The sequence below is a fragment of the Aspergillus brunneoviolaceus genome, assembly GCF_003184695.1.
Source record: "Aspergillus brunneoviolaceus CBS 621.78 unplaced genomic scaffold BO95scaffold_97, whole genome shotgun sequence".
NCBI lineage: Eukaryota > Fungi > Ascomycota > Eurotiomycetes > Eurotiales > Aspergillaceae > Aspergillus > Aspergillus brunneoviolaceus.
The window spans coordinates 32008-59429 of NW_020290827.1; the positions used below are offsets into that span (position 1 = coordinate 32008).

General features: G+C 55.7%; 7 protein-coding genes across 7 annotated transcripts; 4 read left to right on the top strand and 3 right to left on the bottom strand.

Moving 5' to 3' along the window:
• Positions 1-598: 598 nt before the first annotated feature.
• BO95DRAFT_508794 (cytochrome P450) lies at positions 599-2315 on the top strand (the record flags this gene model as incomplete). The annotated part of the gene is made up of 3 exons (XM_025591300.1): positions 599-661; positions 724-2003; positions 2064-2315. The coding sequence occupies 3 exons, from the start codon at positions 599-601 to the stop codon at positions 2221-2223; spliced, it is 1503 nt and encodes a 500-aa protein (XP_025437081.1). The 3' UTR covers positions 2224-2315.
• Positions 2316-2530: 215 nt separating this feature from the next.
• BO95DRAFT_508801 (uncharacterized protein) lies at positions 2531-4270 on the top strand (the record flags this gene model as incomplete). Its single annotated transcript, XM_025591301.1, has 2 exons — positions 2531-3778; positions 3860-4270. The coding sequence occupies exons 1-2, from the start codon at positions 2690-2692 to the stop codon at positions 4268-4270; spliced, it is 1500 nt and encodes a 499-aa protein (XP_025437082.1). The 5' UTR covers positions 2531-2689.
• A 38-nt stretch (positions 4271-4308) lies between these two features.
• Positions 4309-6059, bottom strand: BO95DRAFT_477129 (cytochrome P450; the record flags this gene model as incomplete). Its single annotated transcript, XM_025589969.1, has 4 exons — positions 4309-4569; positions 4618-4787; positions 4859-5135; positions 5190-6059. Coding segments are annotated over 4 exons (1477 nt in total), but the record flags the coding sequence as incomplete, so codon positions are not given.
• Positions 6060-6378: 319 nt separating this feature from the next.
• Positions 6379-9406, bottom strand: BO95DRAFT_424460 (Zn(II)2Cys6 transcription factor; the record flags this gene model as incomplete). The annotated part of the gene is made up of 7 exons (XM_025584674.1): positions 6379-7155; positions 7212-7394; positions 7443-8050; positions 8350-8430; positions 8536-8846; positions 8930-9207; positions 9258-9406. The coding sequence occupies 7 exons, from the start codon at positions 9404-9406 to the stop codon at positions 6762-6764; spliced, it is 2004 nt and encodes a 667-aa protein (XP_025437084.1). The 3' UTR covers positions 6379-6761.
• Positions 9407-9820: 414 nt separating this feature from the next.
• Positions 9821-11499, bottom strand: BO95DRAFT_508807 (putative cytochrome b5 reductase). Its single transcript, XM_025591302.1, has 3 exons — positions 11403-11499; positions 11219-11328; positions 9821-11152 (listed from the first exon to the last, which is right to left on the bottom strand). Exons 1-3 carry the CDS (start codon positions 11485-11487, stop codon positions 9935-9937), a joined length of 1413 nt encoding a protein of 470 aa, XP_025437085.1. The 5' UTR covers positions 11488-11499; the 3' UTR covers positions 9821-9934.
• Positions 11500-11956: 457 nt separating this feature from the next.
• On the top strand, positions 11957-18711 carry BO95DRAFT_457292 (cytochrome P450; the record flags this gene model as incomplete). Its single annotated transcript, XM_025588465.1, has 6 exons — positions 11957-12089; positions 12145-12981; positions 13051-13690; positions 16772-16845; positions 16902-17537; positions 17600-18711. 6 exons carry the CDS (start codon positions 11957-11959, stop codon positions 18709-18711), a joined length of 3432 nt encoding a protein of 1143 aa, XP_025437086.1.
• A 928-nt stretch (positions 18712-19639) lies between these two features.
• On the top strand, positions 19640-27335 carry BO95DRAFT_468643 (ketoacyl-synt-domain-containing protein; the record flags this gene model as incomplete). The annotated part of the gene is made up of 10 exons (XM_025589374.1): positions 19640-19864; positions 19941-20027; positions 20082-21606; positions 21671-22914; positions 22966-23433; positions 23486-24982; positions 25030-25549; positions 25609-26438; positions 26513-26580; positions 26645-27335. The coding sequence occupies 10 exons, from the start codon at positions 19640-19642 to the stop codon at positions 27333-27335; spliced, it is 7155 nt and encodes a 2384-aa protein (XP_025437087.1).
• Between the last annotated feature and the right edge of the window lie 87 nt (positions 27336-27422).

The following is a 27422-nucleotide window of genomic DNA, read 5'->3' on the forward strand; positions in this document are numbered from 1 at the left end:
TCGTGTTATGAGATTCACCAGCAAAACAGCGCCATCTTGGCCGTTACACTAGTCCACTGGTCTATCAACATTCTTTGTATGTATCGTCGTTTCTGAGTTTTGCAAATAACGCACAGTCCATGTGGCCTCGTCATTGGTGGAAATGTCATCTAGAGAAGAAAGACCCTTGGTTCCAGACCGTTGCAGAATAAATCCATCCATCCTCAGCCTCCTCTGCGTATGGGCGTATTGTCTTACAAACATCCTAAGGACGAGAGATACACAAAGAAAGCCTGGATAGTGCCTAAGCATCAAATTACGTGACGTGGGCAGCCTGCCCTGGTGTGTGTTGGGGATGCTGCAAGCGCATCTGACTGCAGACTGTACTGCTCCTGGCTTACGAATAGCCTCCGTCCACAATCAGACAGAAGGACGACGATGAGTGGAGGGGAACCTGCCGGCGATAAGTTATGTTGAGGCTTTCTTCAGAGCCCAACCTTCCTCGCCAGTCTCAGTTTTTGTTTGCGTGGGCTCAATTCTTTTCTCTCCGCATTCACGTCCGCTGCGCTGTTTCTCTTCCAGTTCATCAGTCGCCGACTCTTTTTTCGCAATTAATATCATGCTCTCCGTGGAATTGTCGGCCTACTTGGCTCTCAAGGCTCTAGCATTGGCACTTGTTCCAGTAGGCTCACTATATCCCCGCAGGACCAGACACACGATCTAACGAAGGCATCATCATGATAGTACTACATCGGCTTCGCGATCTACAATGTCTTCTTCCACCCGCTGAGGCGCTACCCTGGCCCCCGGCTGATGGCCGTCAGTCGGCTCCCCATCGTGTTCGGGGTCATGACGGGCCACTCGACGGGGTGGATCAACCAGATGCACGCAAAGTACGGGCCAGTGGTGCGCGTCGCCCCGGACGAGCTGAGCTACGCCAGCGCCAGCGCCTGGAAGGACATCTACGGCAGCCATCCCGCGCGCCCGGGGGGCATGCCGCGAGATATGACCTTTTTCCGGTCGGTGGAAGACCAGAACGGGATTCATTCGATCCTCTCGGCCAACAATGAAGACCACGCGCGCATGCGGCGCCTGTACGCGCAGGCATTGTCCAAGCGGGCGCTGGCCCAGCAAGAACCCCTGATCCTGGGCCACGTGAACCGGATGATGGAGAAGCTGGCGCTCGCGGCGGCGCAGAAGCAGCCGGTGGACATTGTGGACATGTTCAATTTCACCCTCTTCGATGTGGTCTGCGACCTCCAGTTCGGCGAGTCGCTCCACCTGCTGGACGACCCGACCTACCATCCCTGGGTACGCAGCCATCTGGGCGTCATCCGCAGCGCCTCGCTGCTGGCCTCGCTGATTGAATTCCCTATCCTACGCATCCTCTTCAACCTGACGCTGCCCCGGCTGGTCAAGACTGAGCGCGAGAGCTACTTTCAGATGTTGAACGCGCGTCTGGACCACCGCCTATCCGCCGGTGTGAAGCGGCCCGACCTCGTGCACTTCGTCATGGAAGCCCGGACCGAGGCCGACGGCATCTCCGAAGGCGAGCTGCGCGCGACAGCCCCCATCATCATGATGGCGGGCAGTGAGACCAGCTCCACCGCGCTCAGTGGCTGGATGGCCCACATGCTCCAGCAACCGGAGATGCTCCGCCAGGTCCAGCACGAGGTGCGGGCCAAGTACCGGTCGAGCGAGGACATCTCGATGCAGACCCTCAAGGACCTGCCTCTGCTCGATGCGTGCATCAAGGAGGCCCTGCGTGCCTACGCCGCCGTGCCCGGCATTCTGCCCCGTATTGTTCCGGCCCCGGGTGCCACCATCTCAGGAGACTGGGTCCCCGAGGGAACCCGTGTGTATGTGACGCCCTTGGCAGCGTTTCGCTCGGCGGCCAACTTCCATGAGCCGGAGAGGTTTGCTCCGGAGCGGTGGTTTACCCAGCCCGAGAAGCAGTACGCGCAGGATCAGCGCGATGCGTGCAAGCCGTTCTCGGTGGGGACTAGGGATTGCGTTGGTCGAGAGTAAGTGTATCATCGCGAGAGATCCATTGGGCATGGGGCGTGCTGACATCCCGGTAATAGAATGGCCCAGTATATGATGCTACTCATTCTGTGCAATCTGATCTTGCACTTTGACTTCGAGACCGTGCCTGCGAATGAGACATGGTTCTCGGGACAACGAATCTGGACGATCTGGGACAAACCGGCTCTGATGGTCAAGCTGATTCCGGTCAGGGCCTAATTGTCCATGGCTTGATATTCGTTTGTGTTAGAGATATGGAATGTCACCTTGGGTGTAGGATGCCCGAACCACGAGCCCTAACAGTGGAAGCTCAACTTTTGACCCAAGTGTTTCTTACAAATCTGATGGTGCTGTAGATAGCGGGGTAAGTGGGGGTAGAAGATTGCTGATCGGACCGAGATTCTTGACGTACTATGCAGAATTCTAGGCCCAAACCTACCCTGCATAGGCGCAGATGCAGAATACGAGGCTGTCAGCACTTGTATTGTTAGCGTTGCCGTACTGTACATGTACATGTATGTACTTACCGTACAGTGTGTGTGTGTGTGTGTGTTTGTGTGTTATATCTCTGCCTCCAGACAGCCACCTAGGGCACAATATAAATCTCGTCCCAGGGATAAACGGATAAACCGTGACATCTCCATTCCCTTGCCCATTTGTAAGAGCCCAGAAACCCAAGGACACCATGACACCGAACCCCCCTCCTATCTTCGAGCCCTACACGCTCACCCCCTTCGACTATCTCCCTCCCCCACTGCACATGACAGCCTTTTTGACCTTCATTCTTGACAATCCTGCGCGGGCCATCCCAGTCCTTGAAGCTGCCGTAGAGCGACTCATCAATGAGCTGCCCTTCCTGACAGGCAATGTGGTTCTCTCCTCCTCCTCCTCCTCCTCCTCCTCCCCAATCCCTGGCCGACAGAATGTACGGGAGGTCCAACCCTCCACTGCAGCCATGCTGGATCAGCATCCAATGCTCGTTATCAAGCATCACCCCCGCAAATACGTCTCTGGTCCGGCGAAAGCCTCGCCCGTCCGCGGCAGAGGCCAAATTATCAACTACGACGAGATCTTCACGGAGGAATATCTCCCCCTCCCGCTGGACATGGGCTCCGCCCCAGCCAGCCCGGTGTATCGCTTCCAAGCCAACATTCTCGAGGATGGAATCATCCTCTGCGGCAGCGCACACCATAATGCCGTCGACGGAATGGGCCAATGCTTTGTCCTCGAAGCCCTAGCTACCTGCAGTCGCGAGGTCGACATCGCCAAAACCACCATCACCACCACCACCACCACCACCAACCTTCTCACCACCCTGGAGCAGGAGAAACAAACCCGCGACCTAATCCTCCAAGTCGCCAGCGCCGGCCCCGTTCAGACCCTGGATGGCCAATCCGCCGGGCAAACCTGGGGCGTCGCCGCTCCCCCCGACGTACCCAACCACCCCATCAGCCGCAAGCTCATCTTCTCGCCGGACCGAATCTCCCAACTCAAGACTCTTTGTAGCGCTCACCTCCCCACCGCCACCTCGGAGGGAGGGGCGCAGGCAAAAGACCGGATCCTCTCGCGCAACGACCTCGTTCTGAGTCTCATCTGGCTCTGCGTGATGCGCGCCCGCGCCCGACTCCTCGGTCCTGCGGCGGAGAAACACCACTCCAGCCTCAGCACCGCCATCGACGTGCGCGCTGCCCTGCGCCCTCCGCTCCCACGCACGTACATCGGCAATGCAGTGCACACCATCCCTCTCCACGCCCCCTTCCCCATGGCCGCCACCGTCGACGGCACATACCCCTATTACCCGGATCTCCTCGACCCGACGAATCCGACGAACCCGACGGAAACTCTTCCTGGAGAGAGCCAGCGCGCACCGTTGGAGACGACGGTGCTGACCAACCTCACGCAGCTAGCCCTCCTCATTCGCCGCGGCAACGCCTCGGTGGACAACGACTACCTGCGTCAGCATCTCGCGCAGGTCTACAACTCCCCAGACTGGTCAGTGAGCGCGGCCTCGCGACCCGCCCAGTTCGGCCAGAGCAGTCTGCGCAGTATTGGGACGTATCGTCTGGATTTCGGGAGTGTGCTGGGCCGGGTGCGCGATTTCGATGTCCCGGATCCCCGGTTCCGCAGCGCAGCGTGGATCCTGCCGGCGAGGGGCAAGGATGCACCCTGGGAGGTGCGGTTGGTCTTGGAGCCCGAAGCGTTGGCCTTGGTCAAAAGGGATCCGGTGGTGAGGTGGGCGGTTGGGGGCGAGGGGGCGAGGTTGTGATATACGTAGTTCCTGTCTTCTAGAACTTGATTGGCATAGCCATAGTCATAGTGGTAGAGTTGATTCTATGCGTTTCTCGTTCAATCGGGAGTGTGATTGTCTTGTGGCATCCCTGTACTATGATCATGCGCTAAGCAAACTAAACAGCCAACCGATCCCTCAGCCGCACCATCAACGACGGCTTATGCCAGATGAAATACGTGTTTTGATCATTCCACCGCTCGGAGGCTGGACACAGCTCCATATCGAAGTGATACACCAGTTTGGCAAGCGTTAGACGCATTTCCAGATAAGCCAAACTGTTTGCTGTCAGTCGACAATCGTGCTTCGACAATCGGAATGCTAACCTCTTCCCTAGACAGTTTCTGGCTCCCATGGAAAACGGCTGCAGCGTATCTCTCCTATCGCCCTCAAACTGTGGGTCAGTGCCCAGCCAGCGCTCTGGGAGAAACTCCTTTGCCCGAAAGAAGTTGGCATCACTCATGTAGGAGGCGTAGTGCGGGACGTGAACGTCCGTCTGAAGTAAGAGTGAGTGCCTCGTTCCTAAGCTCATCACAAAAGAAAAAAGAAGGGCAGGAAGTTGCGTACATTCTCAGGGAGAAATTGACCGGCAACGGTCGCACCGCCTCGAGGCACCACGCGAGGGAGATGGGCCGCCATGGGCGAGTACATGCGCAGCCCTTCATCAATCACTGCATCCACGTAGGGCAGACTGGCGCAGGTGGCAGAGGTGATGTCTGCATCCGTCTGGAACGCCTCGCGCACTGTTTGACACAATCGGTCCAGTGCGGACCGGTTGGTACAGAGATAATAAATGCACCCAGACATTGCAGTGGCGGTCGTTTCGCTCCCTGCGAGAATGATACTACCCAGATCAGCGTTGCATGGTCAACTTCAGCAGCAAGGGAAGTCGACATACAAGGTAGAGTTTGCGTGAACCTCATGGCGCGACATGCGCATCACTCTCTTCTCCTCCTGCGTGTGCGGGCTATCGTCCTCAAGCCCATTCTTAATCATGGCCGACATGAAGTCCACTCGGTCCGCCCCGAGGGCCATCCGCCGCTCGGCCTTTTCCGCACTGAGTTCAAAGTTCTGCATGATCTGCCGGCGGAACCACGCCGGAGTGCAGGCCTCCTGTAGCATCGCGAGCACCGGGAAATGGCGAATGGAACTGAGGATCGTCGAGCCCATGATACTGTTGAAGATGAACTCGATCCAGGGATGCAGTTGACTATCCTGCAGGCAGTCAAACGTCTCGGCAAACATCAAGTCGCCCGTGATGTCGAATGCGGCGAACTCCAGCCACGCCTTGATGTCGATGTCCTTGCCCTGGTGGGCGAGGTCTCGCAGCCGCGAAATGAACAGGTCAATGAACGAGCAAATCCTTGCCTCCTGTTCGCGGATCGCGCGGTCGGAAAACCCATGCGCCAGAAGCCGTCGCTGTCGGCTGTGGGATTCATTGTCCAGAAACCCCCCAACGGCGTCGCGAGTGGGCATCAATGAAGACCCGTAGGTCTTGGGGTCTTTCGGAAACTGAGGCACGCCCGGGCGAAACCCATAGATGTCCTTGAACCCTTCCGCAGTGTTGAACGACAGGGCGTTGGGACCAGTCCGCACGATCGGACCGTACCGATCATGAAGAGCAAGCATCTTCAAATGGTGATGTCCTCGCATCAAACTGAGCTGGGAGGGGATGTAGGACAAAGCCCACAGTCTGGGGCCAGGGTATTTGGCCAGTGGAGAGAGCAGCAACTCATACACCACTGCATACGACAGCCATGATATCATCTGAGTCCTACCTTTAGTCCATGGTCTGCGGGCAGGAAGGTAGACTTACCAGAACTCCCGCCGCATAGGGCCATGACCAGCTCGCCAGTACGGTGGCTATCGCCCGGTGTACAGAATCGCTGACGGCGCTCATTCTGACGCTGCCACCAACGTATCCAGATGTCGCTCTCTTGCTCCTCGCTAGGACTGATCCTGAGAAAACCCACTTGATAAAGAGGTCGTAGGAAGGGCTACCAGCAGCATGCAGCAAGCCGTTGCAAACGAGGTGGCGAGTCCGAGCTTATCATCCCATGTCAGCCGCGTTTCTGACAGATGTCGAAGTCCTCTATCTGAACGGAAACGGTTTTCGTCGTATTCGCAATTGATGATCAGATGTATGGCGTAATTTTCCTTTGCGCTTGTCACGCACTAACCCACCAGACACCCCACTCAATACGAACGGGTTGAAACGATGGGCCGGCCCACCGACCCGCTTCCCCGGGGTGAATCCATCGGAGAAATCCCGAGCTTCGCTGAGGGATTCCCCCTCATGCAGTGGCTCGTGTCATCCCTTGGCCTTCGGGGGGGTCGGGCGGCGCCAAGCAAAATTGAGCTAGATCTTGGCAAGGATCCTGGTAAAACGGCCATAATGAAGACGGTCCAGGTCGTTACAGGTCGTTACGCTATCACCCGTGTGAATCGCTACAATCTGGTTCGGCCGACTCTATCCAACCCACAACTGACCCCACGTCTCCCAAAAGTTGAGGGCCGACGATTCGTCCAGAAGAGCATCCACCATATTGTCCATATCATTGCCAAGTCCCGGATTGCCAGCAGCCGTGGCATTGGTCACGTCGTCGGACTGTGCAGAAAGAGGTGCCGCCGCAGAAATCGAGACTGAAGTGTCTGGCTGCTCATCGAGACGGTCGGGGCAGACTTGTTGAATGGCCTTGGCAAAAATTCCACGGTAGATGGACGCAACGGTGTAGACCTTCTGGAACTCCTCCATGACCATCATACATACGTTGAGCTTGTTGAGCCGGAGACGCCGTGATAGAGAGTTGCCGGTTCGACAGTTCAGAAGGTGCATTTGCATGGCCGGAATCAGTAGAGGTGGTCTGTAGAGATCAGGATCATCATCGTAGAACAGACTGCCCCATTGAGGCTGACTTACGTCATAGGAAGGGCATATTCAAGCAGACTCTCCTGTGCGAGGGTTTCTAGGATTTCGTTGGTACGGGAGGCTGCAAAGTCGGCCTTATGACGAATGATTTCCTGCCACTGGGTCTGGTTATTCAGAGACACGTCGTCCGGCGGGTCGGTGATACACGGTCGATATAGGACGATGAGGATTGCTCTGCAAAATTTTAGCGGAATAACGAACTAAGAAAAGGCTTGCGCATACTGATAATGCAATTGGAGGTGATGTAGGTAGAATCTCGTGGGACCATTCCAGTCCGGGGACGCCTTCTCTGGGGGTTGTTGACAACAGATCTCTTCCTCAAGAGTCTCAACTTCCTCACGCGAGGGTTTCGGACGGGCTGTCTTGTAGCTCATGGATAGGACAGCGCCTAGCAATTTGCTCATTCCTATTAACTGGATCCAATATTCAGCCAGGCGAGAGACTTCATTCGGAATGAAAGCGGATAGAAGTGGCTCCGGAACATCGTTGAGGTCATACAGAAGATCTTCCACTAACGGCATGGCCACATCGCAGTCATCGAGGTCAATACGTAACGGCCGTCCCAACGTTAAACTCAGCCAACGATCTCGGAAGAAGCATGTCCACCAGAGACGACGCCAGAGATGTCGCTGACGGTCGGTGATCGATGCATTATAACGTGCCGCGTCGGGATTGCGATGGAGGCCGAGGATCTGACAAAGAGTCACGGATATTCCAGTCCAGTACCAAGGCTGGACATGTTCATCTACTTCGGAGTGCCAGAAGCCGAGCATCAAAGAGGACTGCAGAAGAACGACCTTGTTTCGCTCTCCACTGTTGTTGTAGAGACACTATTCCTCGAATTAGTACCTAACTCAGTGCCATGTGCAGCTTCGTCGACTAGGATATCGCCTGTAAAAAGTTCTTCGACAAGCAGAGGTACCAAAGTTCTTTCTTGGAGCGCTTGCCCAAGCACGCGAGTATTTGAACAAACTTTGCCTGAGCTTCGACAGAGTAGAACGTGGCAGCAAGGACATATTGAAGTCCGAAGCACTTGTAAGCGATAGGAGCGTGAATGGGATGCGTTGGTGGTATTATAGGAAGCTTGTTCGCCCGCACAGACACAAGGGGAAAGGGCACGCTATCTTACCTTTGCCTGGGAATACATGGCTGCTTTCATCGCCTTTCGAGAGTCGTACCCCTCTCTCTCGCAGAGAGAGGACGGAACAAACTGCGAGGGCGTTTAGCTATTTTCTGGAATTTCGGCTCTCCAATTTCCACTCGAGCCGCAGCATGCATGCCGCAGATGCGTCATCGTATACTGGTCATGACCTACATTCACAGCAACAAAAAACACACTCCACACCAGCAGCAAATTGAACTCATGCAATCGTCCCGCGTGAAAGAAATGCAGGATCTGATCCGCTTCGATGATCGGCATGATCGTATGGACATGACGAAAGTATGCCTGAAGCAGGCAATGGCATGCTTCGCTGCTCGGTAAATTGAAGACCCCTTTGCTTGCCAGGTAATTCTGATCCTCCGCCGACAGTGAGGTCGCTGCGCGCGACGGAATCAGGAAATGCCGGGGTAGAGATTCTCCCGGAGCAAGGAGCGTCAGGGTTGAAGTTATTCCAGTCTTATCCCCTGATCCGAAATGAGGCCGTTAGCCTTGGGTAGACTCAAGCCACGGCGTTGTGCCCGGGTGAGCTGAAAGGAATGAGCAATACCGGTGTAAAAAGGAACCTGTCCGGCACGTTCCGGGTTGCCCAAAGCGGCCTCTGCAATCTCGAGACCGTTGCGTTCTTCGTCCTGGATGCTGTATCGTTCCGAAGCCGAAGCAGCCGGTGAATTTGCTGAGACTCTTTGAAAGGCCGGTGTCCGAGGCATCGTCGGGCGATCTGCATCCCCTTCGGGCTGTGCACCGCGGAAAGACGGGCTACTGTTCACGGCACGTAACCGTTGTCGAGCCGATGCATTGCGCCGGCTGGTCCTGGCACTTCCCACACTCCGTCAGTAATTCTCCTACGTTATGAAGACGCTTCTTGCCGGTCTCACCTCTCAGCCGGGGGAGGGTCCACCACACATTCGGCATGGTCTTGGGCACAGCGGATGCAGGGAACCCCGGTAACATTGATGCTGCATCGTACCTTACGCTTACGGCATGAGTGACAGGCGACCGTAGATCGGTAACGACGAGCTGACATAAGGAAGTTGTAGTGGAAGCAAGAGGGGATGGAGGACGGAGGATGGAAAGTGGAAGTTGATTCAAGGTAGTGGAGGTTCCTCGGGAATGTTTGAAGGAGAGAAGGAGACGAGGAGATCCCGCGGGAGGAGGCAAATGAGGCAAATGAGGTAAATGAGGTAAACGAAGCAAACCGCGCAAACGGGCAAACCTTCGTTCACACTGCATGGTTAGTCAGCATCCGCTATCCAACTGATTTTATGCACACCCTGATGGCATGAATAACCAGGTTAGCAGGTTAGTATCCTGCCAAAATACAAATACGTCTATAGGACAAGCAAGTAGGAAGAGAACTACTATAGGAATCGGTATGTCGACAACTAATCATGGATACAGAATATTTTCTAGCACTTCTAGCATTTGCCGTCTTGGATCCCTCATGTTTTCTCCAGAATATCCAGTACAGTACACATATATATTTCAGTACCTTCGCCAAACTGCCGGAGTATCTACCTCGTGGACCTCCCCAAAACAAGCCGCGCGCATAGTACTAAAAACAGAAGATCTGATCCGACATCTTCGCCACTGCCCCAGGAGCCTCGAACCCCAGAGACACCAAAGCCCTCTTGGAGGCGTTCACCATCCCCGGTGGTCCGCACAACATGACCTTTGTATCAGGAGACGAAGCAGGCAATCGCTCCTTCATGGTCTCTGCCGTGACATACCCCCTCCCAAATGCCCAGGTCTCCGGTGGCGTATCCAACATGTACCAGATCTGGAGGTTCCGAGGATAGCTTTGCGCGAACTGGTCCAATTCCCGCCGCAGCAGAATATCGTCTTCCGTGCGATTCGCATAGATCAGACTGACCTCCGTAAGATCGGTCGGGTCCTCGCAGATCGCCCGGATCAGCTGGTACATGGGGGTGATTCCAGTGCCCCCGGCAATCATGCCGATGCGCTTACAGATCCCTTGGGTATACTTCATCGCGCCCTTGGGGCCCCGGAGCTGAATTTCGTGGCCAATCTCTAGGTCGGCGAGATACTGTCCCGTCAGCAACCCGTCGGGATAGCACTTGATCACCAGCTCCAAGACTCCGCGATCCAGGTTGTTCGAGGTGGGAGTATAGGATCTGGAAACGGCCTTGCCGTCGACGTTCGCCTTAATAGCAACATGCTGACCGATCGGCAGTCCGATTACATCCTGCGGGCTGGGGAGCTGCAGCACGAATTTATAGACGTTGGGGGCCAGTTCCTCTTTGCGAATCAGGGGGAGACTCTTGTACTCCTTGGGATCAAGAAATCCCTTGACCAGATGAAGATTCCTTCGAATCCGCTTGCGACATTGGATGTAGGGCGGGTACCTGATGAAGCCCGACTTGATTTGGGTCATTTGTGATAACTTGGACGCGACCATCGAGCCCACGAGGGTCGCCAGTCCGGCTGCCACGGCAAACCCGGAATAGAAGCCCCCGGAGGTGGGCAGCGCATGGGGGGATTGGAGCGAGGGCAAGAGACTTCGAAGCTCGGGAAGTGCTGACCAACTTCCAGGGAGTTTGGCCTGCAAGTGACGGCCATAAAACAAGGTGACGGCCGCCCCGCCGATGGAGAAGATGGTTAGGGCTACAGGCGTGATGGAAGCGGCCTTCCCCGGGGCTGTGGGCGGCACAGGGCTCGTGGACTGGATCAATCGGACGGTCTGGGGTCGAACCCGCTCGCGGGCATCTTTTAATGTTCCAATGAGATATGTCTCGAGGATCTCGTCTGCATCCTGTGGGTGTCATGTCGGCCTTCAAACGTACTGTACATACGTGGTGAATATGACTCCCGTGCATACCTCGGAATGGCCCACGTCCTCATACGCTTCGGTCGCGTCCAGTCCAGCGACATCCATCAGTACTTCTGCCCCGCCAGGATGATCTCGAACATAGTCGGTGACGTTGTACACTACATCAGGAGATCTCATCAGCATTTGACTTGTCATGGAAGCCAGCAGTCCACGAGTGAAGGGGGTGTGGTACCTTTGCCACGAATAGCGATCCACAAATCATCCTTGGATTTGTGACCAGCAACCTCGTCCGTTGTATATTGTGGTAAGTTCTGCATCGCGAGAGGAGAGTGCGAGAGGAAGCGAAAGAAAGAAACTTCTTAGAGGCCTGAAAGTTCGGACTGAGGTTCCCTGAGCTGATTGACGGGCCAACGGTGCACAGAGACTCTTGTATATTTATAAGGTCCCAGAGCGGCCGTATGCCTTGGGCTTCTAGAGTAAACCTCTCCCGAACTCTGTCATGGCCCACATCCATGTCACACCCCATGAGCATCATGGCCAATTGTCGAGGGCGAAATGGAAAGCTGACCGTCCTACCTCGGAATGAAGCCGTGGGGCCCTCCTTCACTGCCGCGGGAGAGACAAAGCCGCGGGGGAGATGGATGCGTCTCCACCGAGGTATATGAGACTTCATTAAGAGTGGAAAATTGATACTGGCATCTACCCAGTTATAAAGACAGGGGCAAGTCATTCCCCAAAAGGCCAATCAAGCCCAGATCAACTAGCATATCATCGTGGCCACACATCATGTCGAACCAGCAGTTCTATCTCTTGGGCGAGGCGACCCCCTCCGCCAAGCACATCACAATTGATGCATCGGCGAACCTGGATCAACTGAAGCACACGGTGGCTGCTTATTTTGCCATTGTGGAACCCACTGGTCAGTCTGACAGCGACCATGCTCCGTTTGTCATTAATCACTAACCTCAAGTCAGAGATCGGCTTCCAAACCGACATGGAGTGTCTCGTCGATGTCAGCGATGTCCTCGCGGCTACCGGACCCGTAGCCATTACGATCAATGGCCAAGCAGTACGAGACCCCGACGGTCCCAAAGGCCTCCCTTACGTGGGCAATTATTTTGAGGTTTATCCAGACCATCTGGGTAATCACCAGCGGCTCTATAGCCAGTATGGCCGGATCTTCAAAACCACCAACCTGGGCCGTACCACATACCATACCAATGATCCGCAAATCGCCGCCATCGTCTTCGCCGAGTCGGACTTTTTCTCTAAAAAGATCAACGAAGCCCATCCACTTCATGCCTTGAAAACCCCCTCTGCGGGGGTCTTTCTGGGAGATACCGACACCCCGGAATGGCGCGTGGCCCATAAATTCTTGCCCCCAGCCCTTGGTCCGAAGGCCGTGCGGCATTATGCTCCGACGATGCAGCGCACCGTGGAAGACGCGTTCAAAGTGTTTGACGCGCTGGATGAACAAGGCTCCGCCTTCAATGTGTACCAGTACATGTTGAAGCTTGGATCCCAGGCGGTGGGCAAACTCACGCTGGGACTGGATATGGAGCATTTCACCTCCCCCGATGCTCCCGTGCACGAGATGGTTCACTCCATTGCGGAAATGCTGTCCCTCAACAAGAAGGTCACCTCTCGTGGGGACTGGTACGGCAAGCTACCCTTCGGGGATCCCCAGCGGTTGAGAAACCTGAAAGCGAAACTGGAGGCAATGGTAGAGCAATCCATCAAGGATGCAGAGCGTGGCGGTGTCACCGACCTGCCTTTACAGGAGGCGGCTTTGCAAGCCTCTAACATGGTTGGTGAGTATTCCTTCGTTGCCCTTCATGATTCCCCCGCATTGTGACCGGGCTAATACATAAATCTTTCAGACTATGCCATCCGTGCCACCGACAACAAGGGGGAAAAGCTGCCGAAATCGAGTCTGATCTGGGCGCTGATTGTGGCCACCGGGGCCGGGTTCACGACCACGAGCTCCCTGCTGTCGTGGTTGATATATGGTCTCGTAACGTATCCAGGGATGCAGGAGCGACTGCTGCAGGAGCTGATCGACAACGGTATCACGGAAGACACCGAGCTCACAGCCGAGATCACGGATCGGTTGGTCTTCCAAGACAAATACATCAAAGAGACGATGCGCCTCACCAATCCATCATTCCAGCCCGGCCGGACCGCCAAAGTCGATTTGATCCTGCCGGGGGGCTATAAGATCCCCAAGGATGCGGTTATTGTGCCGGGTCTGCACCATATTCACAACAACCCCGACCTCTGGGATAATCCCAGCCGGTTTGATCCTGACCGGTGGGATACCCCCCAGGTGAAGGAGAGACACAAGGCGGCTTACATACCTTTTGCCATGGGCCCCCGCATGTGCATTGGTTTCAATTTTGCGCTTCAGGAGGTGAAGATTTTCCTCCCAAAGCTGATCTACCGCTATCAGTTCAGCCGGGAAAATGATCTCGTGCCCGTGGAGTATGATCCAATGTTCCAACTGATCCGACCGAATAATCTGTACGTGCGCGCGGAACGAAGAGTGAAGTGGCCGCCCCGGACCAGCAACTGAGCCTGACGGCCGCATTTAAGTTGCGTATAGAGTTATCGTTTGCATAGAGGCATGGAGCATTGAATCAAGTAGTATTTGGAATTCTGAAGCAAGTTATGTACTGTACATTCGCAGGCGTTCTTGGTGGCGGTCATAAGAAGGTCACGGGAACGTATACGTACCCTAAGTTGTACCGTACAGAGTTGATCAACATTCGCCAACGGGTCAATCAATCAGCCCCTGACTGAAAGGCAAGGCAAGGGGCGTTTTTTATGATATGACCGTGTTGCTGACTCTGCCTGACCTGCGTCAGTGAGCGAAGGCTTGGCCTCGAACAAGTGGGATCCATGTTTCAGAGCGGTGGGCCTCCGACCAACGAAAACCATCATGATTGTCAATAGCACACACATAACTAGACGGCTTGCCGACCTTCCAAGGGAATCCATGACTTCTGTCCCGCGGGAGAGCCTGCAGAACGTATACACGTATACACGTTTTGACTGTGGACCTAGGTGTTCGCAGACCTTACGTGTCTGCAACTTCATCATTTGCTGTGTTGTTGCTGTCTTCACTGCCTGGTTGGCTTCCCACTGTTTGAATATGGGACTGTTGTTTCTCCAGTTGGCAGGACCAGAACAACAACACCATAGACAGTAGACAGACTCATGTATGTTTCTCTCGCTTGACAAATAGTCCCAACTACGGAGTACAGCTTAGCCCGATCGCACGATCTGGCTTACCGCAGCAGGGCAGTTCTCACGTTAAACCCATTGAAGATATCGTGCGTGTCGATCGGCCACCGAGAAGGTTTGCCAGCGCATTTCGACGGCGATTCTGCATGCCACGTCCACTAGTACTTGAACTATTTTAAGCCCAGTTTCCCAAATGGTCAGCCCTCCATTCTAGTAACAAGATGATTGGTACACGCCATCCCCTACAACTCAATGCAGCAGCGCTCTTGGGAGGTGACGTAGGTCTTGGTCTCTGTGGGGAATCGAAAGCTAAAGCTGCTACCTAGTAAAGCTCCGCATTCCCCGGGTGATCCCTATGACATTTCTCAGGGCCCACGAGAAGAAGCAAGGAGTGAAGCAATGGAGACCCCAGTCCTCCTCACAATTCTCACAGTTCTCACACTGGTGCTGTCTCTCGGCCTGTATCATGGCGGCTTCATCCGCTCTGGTCCATCAGGAGCACTGCCACTCCCACCGGGTCCGGGTCTCGTGGCCGGACTGACAGCCCTCATCCAGCAACGAGATCTCGCTCCAACCTTCCATGCATGGAGCCAGGCCTACGGCCCGGTGGTACATTTCAAGATCGGCACACGATCCTTCATCATCCTGGGCACTCGCCAGGTGGCACAGGAATTGCTCGAGAAACGCGCCAACATTTACAGCTCGCGGCCCCCGTCCGTGTGGCTGGACAAATACCTCCACCAAGGGCTGGCGGCTGCCTTCATGCCGTACGGACACGAATGGCGCCTCAATCGCCGGCTGCACATGTCGCTGCTCAACTACCAATGCACCAACGCTTACCGGCATCTGCAGGATATCCAAAGTAAGCAGCTGATGCACTCATTCCTCCCACCCGCGGACAGCAGCAACAGCACCACCCCCAAGTTCTCGGACCTCTTCTACCAATACACCGCCAATGTCATGTTCACCCTCGTCTACGGCAAGGGCCAGGGCCGCTCCGACACCGACCACACGCGCCTGGAACAGATCAACGAGATGGCCGTCTTCATTCTCCAGGCCGCCGCCTTCTGGACCAACCTGCTCGACCTATTCCCCATCCTGGACCGCCTCATCCCCGCCCGCCGCTTCCTCACCTGGCGCACCAAAGCCAGTGCGCTGCACGAGCAGACCAAAGCCGTCTACCAGGAGTGCACCGACGGCGCTCTTAGCGCTCCCTGCTGGAATTGGAGCCACGAGATTACCACCAAGTCCGACCTCGTGGCCTCTCTCCCGTGGGAGCACATCTGCTACTCACTGGGCGAGCTGTACGTGGCGGGCATCCACACCACCAAGATGATGTTGGAGAATTTCGTCCTTGCCAGCCTGCTTCATCCGGCGACCGTCAAACAGGCGCAGCACGAGCTCGATGCTGTGGTCGGCGCCTCACGGCTCCCCACCTTTGCCGACATCCCGGCCCTGCCCTACCTCGATGCGGTCATCTCCGAACTCCTGCGCTGGCGGCCCATCTCCCCGATTGGAGTGCCGCATGCGGTCATCCAGGAGGACGAGTATCTGGGGTATCGGATTCCGAAGGGTGCGACGGTCATCGCGAATCAGTGGGGGTTCAATATGGACGAGGAGGTGTTTGAGGAGCCGCAGGCCTTCCAGCCCCAGCGGTATGTCGAGGACCCTGGGCTGCCGGTTTCGGCGTTTGGGTTTGGGAGGAGGTTGTGTCCGGGCTACCGACTGGCGCGGGCCTCGTTATTCATTGTGGTGGCGAGGCTGCTGTGGGGGTTCGACATTCTAAGAGATGAGGGTGGGGAGGAGGATGAGGATTCGCCTTTGTCAAGGGACTCGGATCCGGGTTCTGTTAGGGCGAAGTTCTGCCTGCGAAGTGAAGACAGAAAGACGATCATTGAGAAAGAGTGGGAAGTAGAGGAGAAGGATGAGAGGGTGATCCTGGAACAAGTGAGGGCACGGATGGTGGGGGGATCATGACCACATCCCGCGGGAGTATGTTCATGTCTGTCCCAACCAATACGTGTGCTTTATGGAGTTAAAGGAATAGTATACTATAGTATGAGTATAACTATAGTAGAGGCATAGCAGCCGCTCTCCCGCGGGATCAAGCAAGCAGTGGATCCAAGCAGAAGCACCACACCTCGGCATGCCGCGGCAGGCCGGATATCGGCATCCCGAATATACCTCAGGAACGACTCCTCGTATGCGACCAGCCCTCTATATGAGCAGATCTTATATATAGCATTTCCTTCTTGGAGTCTCGGATCCCTGTCTGTATGCAACGAACCAAACAAGCTTTCCTCCTGCTGACTGCAGAACTTGTAACACATCGTCCTGCATCTACAAAATGCATTCCAGCTGGTCACCACCGCACGACTACCGGAACCGCCCCGTCGCGGTTTTGGGCGCTGGCGTCCTTGGAAGGCGAATTGGTCAGTGTTATTGAGGCTCCTTAACTGATATATGCACTAATATATGCCATGAATAGGCTGCATCTGGGCCTCCGCGGGCTACGACGTCCACCTACGCGATCCGAGCCCGGAGCAACTCACCTCCGGCATCGCCTACATCCACGATCAAGTCTCTTCCTACGCCAGCAAGACGGGCTGCATCCCAGGCAAAGCACACGGCTTCACCAACCTCGAAGAAGCGGTGGAATCCGCCTGGCTCATCATTGAGGCCGTCCCCGAAAAGCTGTCTCTGAAGATTGCCACCTTCGCCGATCTATCCGCCCTCGCCCCAAATGATAGCATCCTTGCATCCAACTCTTCTTCCTACAAGACCTCGGAGATGCTGGACCGGGTTCCGGACGCGGTGAAGCCACGGATTCTGAACATGCACTACTACATGCCGCCGCAGTGCATGACGGTGGAGTTGATGACGGACGGCTTCACGCATGAGGCCATCTTCCCCTTTATGGTGGAGCGGTGCCGCGAAGGCGCGACCTCGCCGTATGTCGCACGCAAACAATCGACTGGGTTTATCTTCAATCGGCTCTGGGCGGCGGTCAAACGAGAGGTGCTGACCATTCTCTCCGAAGGGGTGTCCATCCCCGAAGAGATCGATGCTATGTGGGAGGAGATGTTTATTCGGGGAAGGACGCTGCCGTGCAGGATGATGGATAGTGAGTTGGATGCCCTTCATTGCATCTCCGTCTCGTCATACTAAGTTTGATTGGTGGAACAGACGTTGGCCTCGACACCGTCGCCTTCATTGAACAGCACTATATCCACGAGCGGGGTCTTTCCTCCGAGAGAACCGTAGACTACCTCACCACCAACTACCTCGAGAAAGGTAAGTTGGGCGCCAAATGCGCCCTGGGCGGGCTCTATCCCCTGTCTAGCGCAGCCAGCAACAGTGGCAGTGACCCCACCACCCACGATAGCCGTCTCCTCGTCTTAGACGTCGGACTCGCCTCTTCCACCGCGGCCTCCTCGATCTCCACCCCTGTCGGACAGATCCTCTCTCTCGCGGCAGACGGGACCGATTCCAGAGTGTTGGTTGCCAACCAGCTCCTTCCTGACGGCATCGCAGTCGATGCCACGACCAACCGCATCTTTTGGACCAACATGGGGGTCCCCGGCCGACAGGATGGTGCAGTCTACTCCTCAGCTCTAGACGGGAACGACATCCAGACCGTCCTCGAACCGGGTGCGATCAACACCCCCAAGCAGCTGACCCTCGACCAGACAGCGCGGAAGCTGTACTTCTCCGACCGCGAGGGCTGCGCAGTCTACCGCTGTAACCTTGACGGGTCGGGTCTGGAGACTCTTGTCTCACGACAGCGAGGGAGACAAGGCAAAGAGGTGACTGACGTACGGGACTGGTGCGTCGGGATCGCCGTCTCGACTCGCTTCAACCGGTTCTACTGGACACAGAAGGGCGCGCCCAAGAGTGGCAAAGGGCGCATCTTCTCGGCTGCGATCCATGCACCACCGGGGATTGTGGGCGAGGACGAGGATGAGGAACTGTGCATCCTGAGCGGACTGCCGGAGCCGATTGATCTGGAAATCGATGAGGAGAAAGGCGACCTGTACTGGACGGATCGCGGGGAGCTGCCTCTGGGCAATGCACTCTATCGAGTCAGCTTAGATGCAAAGGGTCGACCGGTGGGCAAGCCGGAGGTTCTGGCTCGGGGTTTGCATGAGGCGATTGGGGTGAGTCTCGATCGGAAGTCTGGGGATATCTTCCTGACGGACCTCGGGGGTGGTGTCTATCGCTGTGATCGGGAGGGGAACCGGAAGGAGATTTTGTATCAGGAGGATGGGCGTGCGTTCACGGGGATTGTTTGCGTTTGAATTTGGTGAAAGGCGATTACCACCGTGCTATAGATTGGATATTGAGAATGTAGTTTCGCTTTTGACTATACAGCACCATTTCTCGTTCTGCGGGGGGGTAACTGAGAAAATACCACCATTCAAGTGTGATATCATTCCAGTATGCCACTTGTGGTAGGTCATACAAATGAAGGGAGGAGGAGGGGACAGGCAACAGTGGTAGCCCTGTAACATCGGCAGCTCAACACCATGCAGATGTCAGCTCGAAGAGCGTCCTACCCACTGGCTGCACTCTGTTCCAGGATCGATCTCGTGGCGCAGACGCGTGACTCCGCGGCATAGGCAGATATGGACACCAGCGTAATCTTGCTCGGGGCTTCAGATAAACCGGACGCAGTGGATCAATGCTTGACTCCTCCTTGCTATCCTGCAACAGGGGAATACTTGCGTCACGTCTGCGGCTGCTGATGGATCAAGGTACAGCAAAAACCTAATCAGAGATGAAATCAGACGACCCAAGTGACATGGATTCGGGCTCAACATTCGCAACGTTGGTGATCGGCTCGCCCTGCTACAAACGTACTTGATCAGAGCCACCTGATGCGATGCATCAAGGTCCAGCACAAGCTGAAAAATACCCTTTAATTTGACTACTGATTGCCAGGCAGCCAAGCGCGCCCAACACGGACCCAGCAGCTTTAGGATGGCCTTTCGAGTGAATTGCTCATCACAATACCCCGTCATCAGACCGGACGCCTACCTTGCCTTCCACACTAAACATGGAAGACTACGATATTTGCGACCGCTGCCATTATTTCATAAGAGGAATGCTCCAGTAGCATCAACCTCCGCTTGTCAGCACTTATTGCAAGTTAAGCCCAAGATCAACTGGCCTACCGTCAACATCATACCCGCCTCAGCGTCTAACTGTGATCGGCCTTCCTATACGATGATTTCTGCTGTGAACTCGAGTGAAACCGACGCATCCGAACGCAATCCAAAGGTCATGCCCATCGCCATCATCGGCATGGCCTGCCGCTTCCCCGGTGGCGCGTCCAGCCCCGAAAGACTCTGGGATGTCTATGCCAACGGGCAGAGTGCCTGGTCTCCGATTCCGAAATCTCGGTTTCACGCGGAGAGCTGGTATCATCCGGACAAGGAACATCTAGGGACAGTATGTCAACACTCACCTTGCATGACTCGCCGATCTGGTGGGGAAGACTGTTGAATTTTCTGCCAACAAATCATAGTCATATGTGAAAGGCGCGCATTTCCTCGCGGAGGACATTTTCCGGTTCGATGCTGCGTTCTTCAATTTCATAGCCGACGCGGCCAGCGTGGGTTCCATTCTCATTCGTGCCTGCAAGTGTAGAGACCATTGACAGTTGCAGACAATGGATCCCGAAGTGCGCCTGCAATTAGAGACCGCCTATGAGGCCCTGGAAAGTGCAGGTCTCCCCCTCGATCAAGTGACTGGCTCTCGCACCGGTGTCTATGCAGGCACTTGTTTCCGAGATAACCATGACAGTTTGTTGCGCGACCCCGATACTCTAGCTCGGTCCTTCCTCACAGGTAATGGCGCAGCAATGATCGCGAACCGGATCTCCCATTTCTTCGACCTCCGCGGGCCCAGTCTGATGGTCGACACCGGGTGTTCGACGACGCTGACGCTGTTGCATCTGGCATGCCAGAGCCTCCGGGCGGGCAAGTCAGAGATGGCCATCGTGGGTGGCTCAAATATCCTACTCAACCCGGATATGTTCATTGCCGGTTCAAATATTAGCTTGTTGTCGGCGGAAGGGCGCTGCTTCGCCTTCGATGCTCGAGCCACGGGCTATGGACGTGGGGACGGAATTGCCAGTATTGTCATCAAGCCCCTGATAGCAGCAGTCCGAGACGGTGACCCGATTCGTGCTGTGATTCGCAACTCAGCCGCAAACCAGGATGGCGAAACAGCGACTCTGACTTCGCCCAGTCAGGAGGCACAGGAGGCCTTGATGCAGGAATGCTATGAGATGGCTGGTCTCGATCCGCGCGACACCGATTTTGTTGAAGCCCATGGGACAGGCACGGAAGCGGGCGATACCATTGAAGCTCGTTCTATTGGGCGCGTGTTTGGCCTCAGACGTTGCACTGAGTGCCCGCTATTGATCGGCTCGGTGAAGACGAACATCGGCCATACGGAAGCTGCTAGTGGTCTAGCGGGTGTTATCAAAGCAGTCATGGCGATGGAGAAGCAGGCTATTCCTCCGCATCTGAACTTCGAGTCTCCGAACGAGAGCATCGCATTTGATGCATTAAACTTGAAGATTCCCCTCATGTTGCAGGATTGGCCTTCACTGTCGCTGCGGCGGGCATCCATTAACAACTTTGGTTCTGGAGGTGCGAATGCTCATGTTATTATAGAAACCCCAGAGATACTGCAGCGGAGTACCCCTTTCTCAGGAACGGTGAACACCGCAAACCCTAAGAAGCGGTCTCGTGTGTTTGTGCTCAGTGCCAAAGATTCCGGAATTGCTCGCAGAATGGGCGAGAATCTCTGCGACTATCTCGCGACCAGGATCCGTGAAAGCGAGGAAAGCGAGGAAAGGGAGGAAGAGTTGCTCGATCAGCTGGCTTTTACCCTCGGACAGCGACGCACCCGGTTTCCTTGCACCATAGCCTGGAGTGGCTCGTCGATCACTGAAGTACACGCCACTATCGATGCCCCAGGTTTGACAACCCAGCGCAGTATGCGTGTGCCACGCGTGGGAATGGTATTCGCCGGTCAAGGCGCTCAATGGTTTGCCATGGGTCGCGAGCTGCTCGACGCTTACCCGGCCTTCTGTGATGCCATACACGAGGTCGACGCTTGCTTGAAGTCAATGGGTGCTACGTGGTCTGCCCTTGAGGAACTGCAGCGAAATGCCGAGGAAAGTCGTCTTAACCAGGTCGCGTATAGCCTGCCACTGAGCGTGGCTATTCATTCAGCTTGCTCTAGTCGACCTGCTACGTTCTTGGGGCGTTTATCCTGCAGGAGTCACCGCTCATTCCAGTGGAGAGGTGGGTGCTGCCTACGCCGCCGGAGCCATCACCCTGAAAGGCGCATTGGCAATTGTGTACATTCGAGGCGATCTGACCAGTCAGTACCAACAACTCCTTGATCGTCGAGGAGGCATGGTCGCGGTGGGCCTAGGACGTCAGGATGCTGAGAAGGCGCTGCTGGCTGAGGTTCGATCCGGCAAGGCCATCATCGCCTGCGTAAACAGTCCGTCTAGCGTGACGATCTCGGGCGACGAGTGTGCGATTGAGGAAATCAAGACAATACTCCATGGCCGTGGTGTCTTTGTGCGTCGTCTTCATGTCGAGGTAGCCTATCATTCGCACCACATGCTGCCGCTGGCTGAGGCGTACCGAGCCCAGCTGTCGCGATTCCTCGAGCCGAACCCCGTACTTGACACCGGCATCATCTACTCGTCCCCAGCCACGGGGGGAAGGATCACGTCGGCTGCAGAGATTGCTCACCCCGACCATTGGGTGCGTAACATAGTGCAGCCGGTGGAGTTTCTGAGCTCGTTGCGTAACTTGTGTCGCGATGATTCTGACGCCACCAGGACCGCTATTGACATGCTTTTTGAGGTCGGCCCGCATGGCGCTTTAGCTGGTCCTATTCGGCAAACGTTGACGTTACCTGAGCTGAGTAGTCGGGAGATCACCTATGCTACGTGTCTGTCGCGTGGCCAGAACGCTGTCCAGACCATGCATCAGCTCGTCTGCACTCTTCTGCAAGCGGGCTATCCTGTTGACCTGGAAGCCGTCAACTTCCCTTGCGGCTGGAGCACGCTGCCCGTCTTGACCAACCTTCCACCTTACCCGGGGAACCACGAGACCTCATACTGGGCAGAACCTCGTCGTAACGAAGAACTCCGCCATCGAACTGTCATCCCTCACGATCTTCTTGGGGTTCCTGCACCAGGATCGACTCTGACTACGCCCACGTGGCGACATATAGTCCGCCCTCGTGATATCCCTTGGGTGCGCGACCACATCGTGCAGGGAGAAATTGTCTATCCCGGGGCGGGGTTTATGAGCATGGTGGTTGAGGCACTGCGACAGTTGCAATCACCAGCCCAACCCATCCATGGCTATGAGCTGCAGGAGATTCGAATACACAAGCCACTAATCCTGGAAGACTCGGCGGAGGGAGTAGAGGTACAACTGTCCCTCCGTGCATGTAGCGATCAGGTTCGTCAAAGATAGGGGTGGTATGAGTTCTTGATCCAGTCTGTCAAACAGATGAATGGCTCGTCGACGTTGCATTGCGAGGGGTTTTGTTGTACCTCAGTTCTGGCTCAGAGTGCCGGTTTGATAGGCCCTCCTGCTCCTACTGCTGCACCATTACCAGTACCTCCCAGTACGTGGCGTACCCTTGACCCCGCGGATATGTACAGGATGCTAGACGCCGTAGGTCTGTGCCTCGGCCCTGTCTTCCGGAATCTGGTGTCGGCAAAATCCGCTCCTAGATACGCGCAGTCAGTGATTCAGGTGGCCGATTCGGCGACGACAATGCCCCAGCAATACCAGCAACCCCACATCATTCATCCTACCACTTTAGACGCAGTCTTCCATGCAGCCTACCAGACTCTTCCCGTTGGGGGAAGCGGAGAACGCGCCGCAATGATCCCGACATCTATTCAGGATCTTTACATTTCCGCGGACTTGACAGCGTCCCCAGGTCACCGGTTCCACGCGAATTCGACCTTGGTGAGGGTAAACAGACGCGGGTTCGAAACCTCAATTCGGGTCACCAACACAGGCGCGGAGTCCGAAAAGTCGGGTTCTCACTGTCCAGGGGCTCTGGTGCCAGTCCTTAGGTCCGAATCCTGCGATGCGGATGCCCGACGACAGACTCTGCTATACCTCGGTCTGGAAGCCAGATATTGATTTCGTCCGACCTGAGCACTTCATTGAGCTAGATGCACCAAGCGGGACCCATCTCCATCTTTTTCAGCTACAAACCGCGGCTGTCATGTTCATTGTGGATGCTTTGCATCAAGTTCAAGGTAAAGATCTTGTTGCATCTGAGCATTCCAGTTACTGGAAATGGATGACAGACGTTGCAGAAAGGGCTCGTCCGATTCTCGACATCCTGGGGGTTACCGCGCATGGAATGGCAGCGCTGACACAAGAGCTGAAACAGTGTGTCGAGGGAAAATTACTGTGTCGATTCGGAGAGAAGCTTCCTGACGTCCTGTCTGGAATAGCCCTGGCGAAAGACATCCTGCTGGATTTCATGGCCGAGAACCAGGCTGAGTGGTATTCTGTTTCAGAGAGGCTCGAATCGGTGTTAACTCGGCTGCTCCAGCTTCATGGCCACAAATGTCCTCGGGCAAGGATCCTCGAGATTGGAACAGGCAATGGTGCCAATACACAGAGATTTATCAAGACCTTGACCAAGGTCGATACGCGACTGTTCTCTCGCTACGAGGTCACTGCCCCTAGTGCAGAACTGGTCAAGAACGCGGATACGGTCCTCAAGGATGAGGCAGACATCGAGTGCAAGGTTCTAGACTTGAACGCGGAGCCTGATGCCCAGGGATATGCCCGGAGAAGCTACGATTTGCTTATTCTATCCGCATCAGCTTTGTTGACGGTGAAGGAAATGGTTCAGACCCTCAGCTCACTGCATGTTCTTCTTGCCCCTGGTGGGAGATGCATCCTCTGGGGCCCCAGCCTGGGCGATGGTGCGTTGCAGACTATTTTCCGACTTTTTCCAGGATGGCAGGGCAGTTTTCATGCCAGTGGCCTGTGGAAGGAGCTCTGTGTGCAGGCCGGTTTCGAGTCGGTCAGCTCCCACCTCCAGCCAGATCTCAACGCAGACGGGTACCAAGGAGAAGTAGTCGTTGCGACGGCCAAGACAGACGTGACATCTGCCACTCGAACAGAAGTTCTGCTCATTTCTAGAACCAACCCGCCGGAAGACTGGCAGCAAGCACTCCAGCACGGGCTAGCTGCTGAATTTGTGTCTGGCGTCTCCGTTGTCTCCTCGCTTGAAGAGGTTGTTGCCGATGGCAAAACTTGTATCGTCTTAGACGAGCTTTTTCAGCCAATGCTGGATGACCCTACCGCTGAGCAATTCCATGCCCTTCAACGCGAGCTCAGCAGCTGTCGGGCTACAGTGTGGGTATCATGCGGTGCACAATGCAATGCTGAAGAACCTCTGAACAGTTTGCATCAAGGTCTCCTCCGCACACTGCGCTGTGAGAATCCTCTTCACCGATACGTCTCGGTGGACTTGGACCCCAAAGCCCCCGTGTGGTCTCTCTCAACTGCGACTGATATCGCACACATTGTCCGCAGCACATTGGCAGCGCTCCTCTGTCAGAAACCGAATACGCTGTGCGGGATTCCGTGATCCATATCTCACGGGTATACGAAGACCAACAAGAGGCCCAGCTGGTGGGCACCACGCGGCCTCAGGCCCCCGAGATGCGGGCTTGGTCGACCCCTGGCCAGAACATTCGGCTGGAAGTTGCCACCCCGGGTCTGCTCAACAGCCTTGTGTTTACGGAAGATCCCACTATCGACGAGGCTCTTGCCGACGACTGTGTGGAGATCGAGCCACGCGCCGCTGGCTTCACTGCTGGACAGCGGGTATATGCCTTCATTCTCGGCTACTTCGCAACCAGGGTGCGTATCCCCTTCACCAACGTGGCCCAGATGCCCGCGGAACTGGACTTCCTCACGGCAGCCTCCATCCCCTTGCATTTATCACCGCCTTTCATGCCCTGGTGGATCTGGCACGTCTCCAGCGCGATGAACGAGTGCTCATCCACCCCGGCACGGGGGGTGTCGGCCAAGCCGCCATTATGGTTGCGCGGTGGATCGGGGCAGAGATCTTCGTGACGGTCGGATCGGAGCACAAATGCGACTTCCTAGTAGAGGATTACGGGATCCGCCCGTCGCACATCTTCAGCAGTCGCAACCGTTCCTTTGCGAATCATCTCATGTCGGCGACCAAGGGGAAGGGGGTGGACGTGGTGCTCAATTCGCTTGCGGGCGCTTTGTTGCGCGAAACGTGGCAGTGCGTCGGGATGTTTGGACGATTCATCGAGATCGGTAAGCGGGATATCGAACAGAACAGCATGGTGGAGATGGGACCGTTTGGGCGGAGTACGATGTTCGCGTCGCTGGATCTGATCACGCTCGGGGAACGGAGAGGTAAGGAGGTGCAACGGATCTTGGGAGCGATCAATGGATTGATGGAGAAACGGGAGATTCGACCGGTCAGGCCGATCACGCTGTTTGGCATGGGAGACATTGAGAAGGCATTTCGCACGATGCAGACCGGGCAACACGTGGGGAAGATTGTGATGGAGGTGAAGAAGGAGGAGGAGGAGAAGGTGAAGGTGCAGCGGCCGGTGCGACCGGTGGTGATGCTGTCACGTGAGGAGACCTATCTAATCGTCGGCGGTGTGGGGGGAATCGGGCAGTATCTCGCCCAACGGCTGGTGGTGGAAGGCGGTGTCCGCCATCTCCTCCTCCTCTCCCGATCGGCTGCTTCTGCTTCTGCTTCTACTTCTACTACCACCACCACCACAACTGGAACTCCTCCATGGCTTGCACATCTACGACAGACCACTGGGGCTACAATTGTGCTAGTCAGTTGCGACGTCACTAATACGACTCTGCTGCAGTCGGTTCTACAGCAACATGCCTGCCACCTACCGCCCATCCGCGGCGTCATTCAAGCCGCCATGGTGCTGAAGGTACGTATCGTAGATCGATCCGTCAACATCAACAGATCACAGAAATCAGCATTAATCTTACTTGTCAACTCTAGGATGGAATCTTCGAGACCATGGCCCGTGAAGACTACCTCGCTGCCATCAAGCCCAAAGTCCAAGGATCGTGGAATTTGCATACTCTTCTCCCCCCCCGACCTTCGCTTCTTTATACTTCTCTCCTCCATCAGTGGGCTCGGTGGCAACGCAGGCCAGGGCAACTACGCTGCTGGGGGAAGTTATCAGGATGCATTGGCCCGCTACCGCGCAAGTCAGGGTCTCCCCGCCGTCTCCATAGACTTTGGAATGGTCTCATCCGTCGGCGTCGTCGCAGAATCGAAACCCCTCACGCATCACCTCGAGAAGCTCGGACTACGCGCCGTGTCCGAGCAGGAGGTGTGGCCCTTGGTCGCGTCCGCCATCCGCCATCCCATCCGAACCCCAGAGACTTGTCACATCGTCACCGGGCTACCAAGGGGTTTGGTCCGGTCGGAGGCTACTGCGGGCTGGAACCGCGATGCCAGGTTCGCCATTTTTGAGCAGCAAACCCCCTCTTCTTCTGGTCCTGCATCTCGTTCCTCACCGGAAGCCGGTCTGAGAGACCACTTGGCTGCCGCTACCACTTTGACTGAAGCAGTCTTAGTCATCGAAAACGCCTTGGTCACGAAATTGGCCGAAATGTTCAGTCGCACCCGAGAGGGGATTGATCCCTCCTTGCCTCTCGCGCAATTCGGCGTCGATTCCTTAGTGGCGGTGGAATTGCGCAATTGGTCGGTCGCGACGGTGCAGGCGGATTGCTCCATCTTTGATGTCATGCAAGCGGTTTCGATGACCGGGCTCGCAGGGAAGATGGCGGAGAAGAGTCAGTTTGTCAAGCTGTAGAGGGGGGGGGGGGAAATCAATGCATTTTATGGATACATCTATGCTACCATCAAGTCAACTTGAAGAACTTGTGTGCGCTGACCACGC

What these genes read in the sequence shown, in the direction of transcription:
- BO95DRAFT_508807 (XM_025591302.1), bottom strand. Translation starts at nt 11,487, where the DNA reads ATGCAGAACTTACCACAATATACAACGGACGAGGTTGCTGGTCACAAA. An exon ending in GATCGCTATTCGTGGCAAAG is followed by an intron (nt 11,329 to 11,402) that starts GTACCACACCCC and finishes CTCCTGATGTAG; the next exon opens with TGTACAACGTCACCGACTAT. An exon ending in AGGACGTGGGCCATTCCGAG is followed by an intron (nt 11,153 to 11,218) that starts GTATGCACGGGA and finishes TGACACCCACAG; the next exon opens with GATGCAGACGAGATCCTCGA.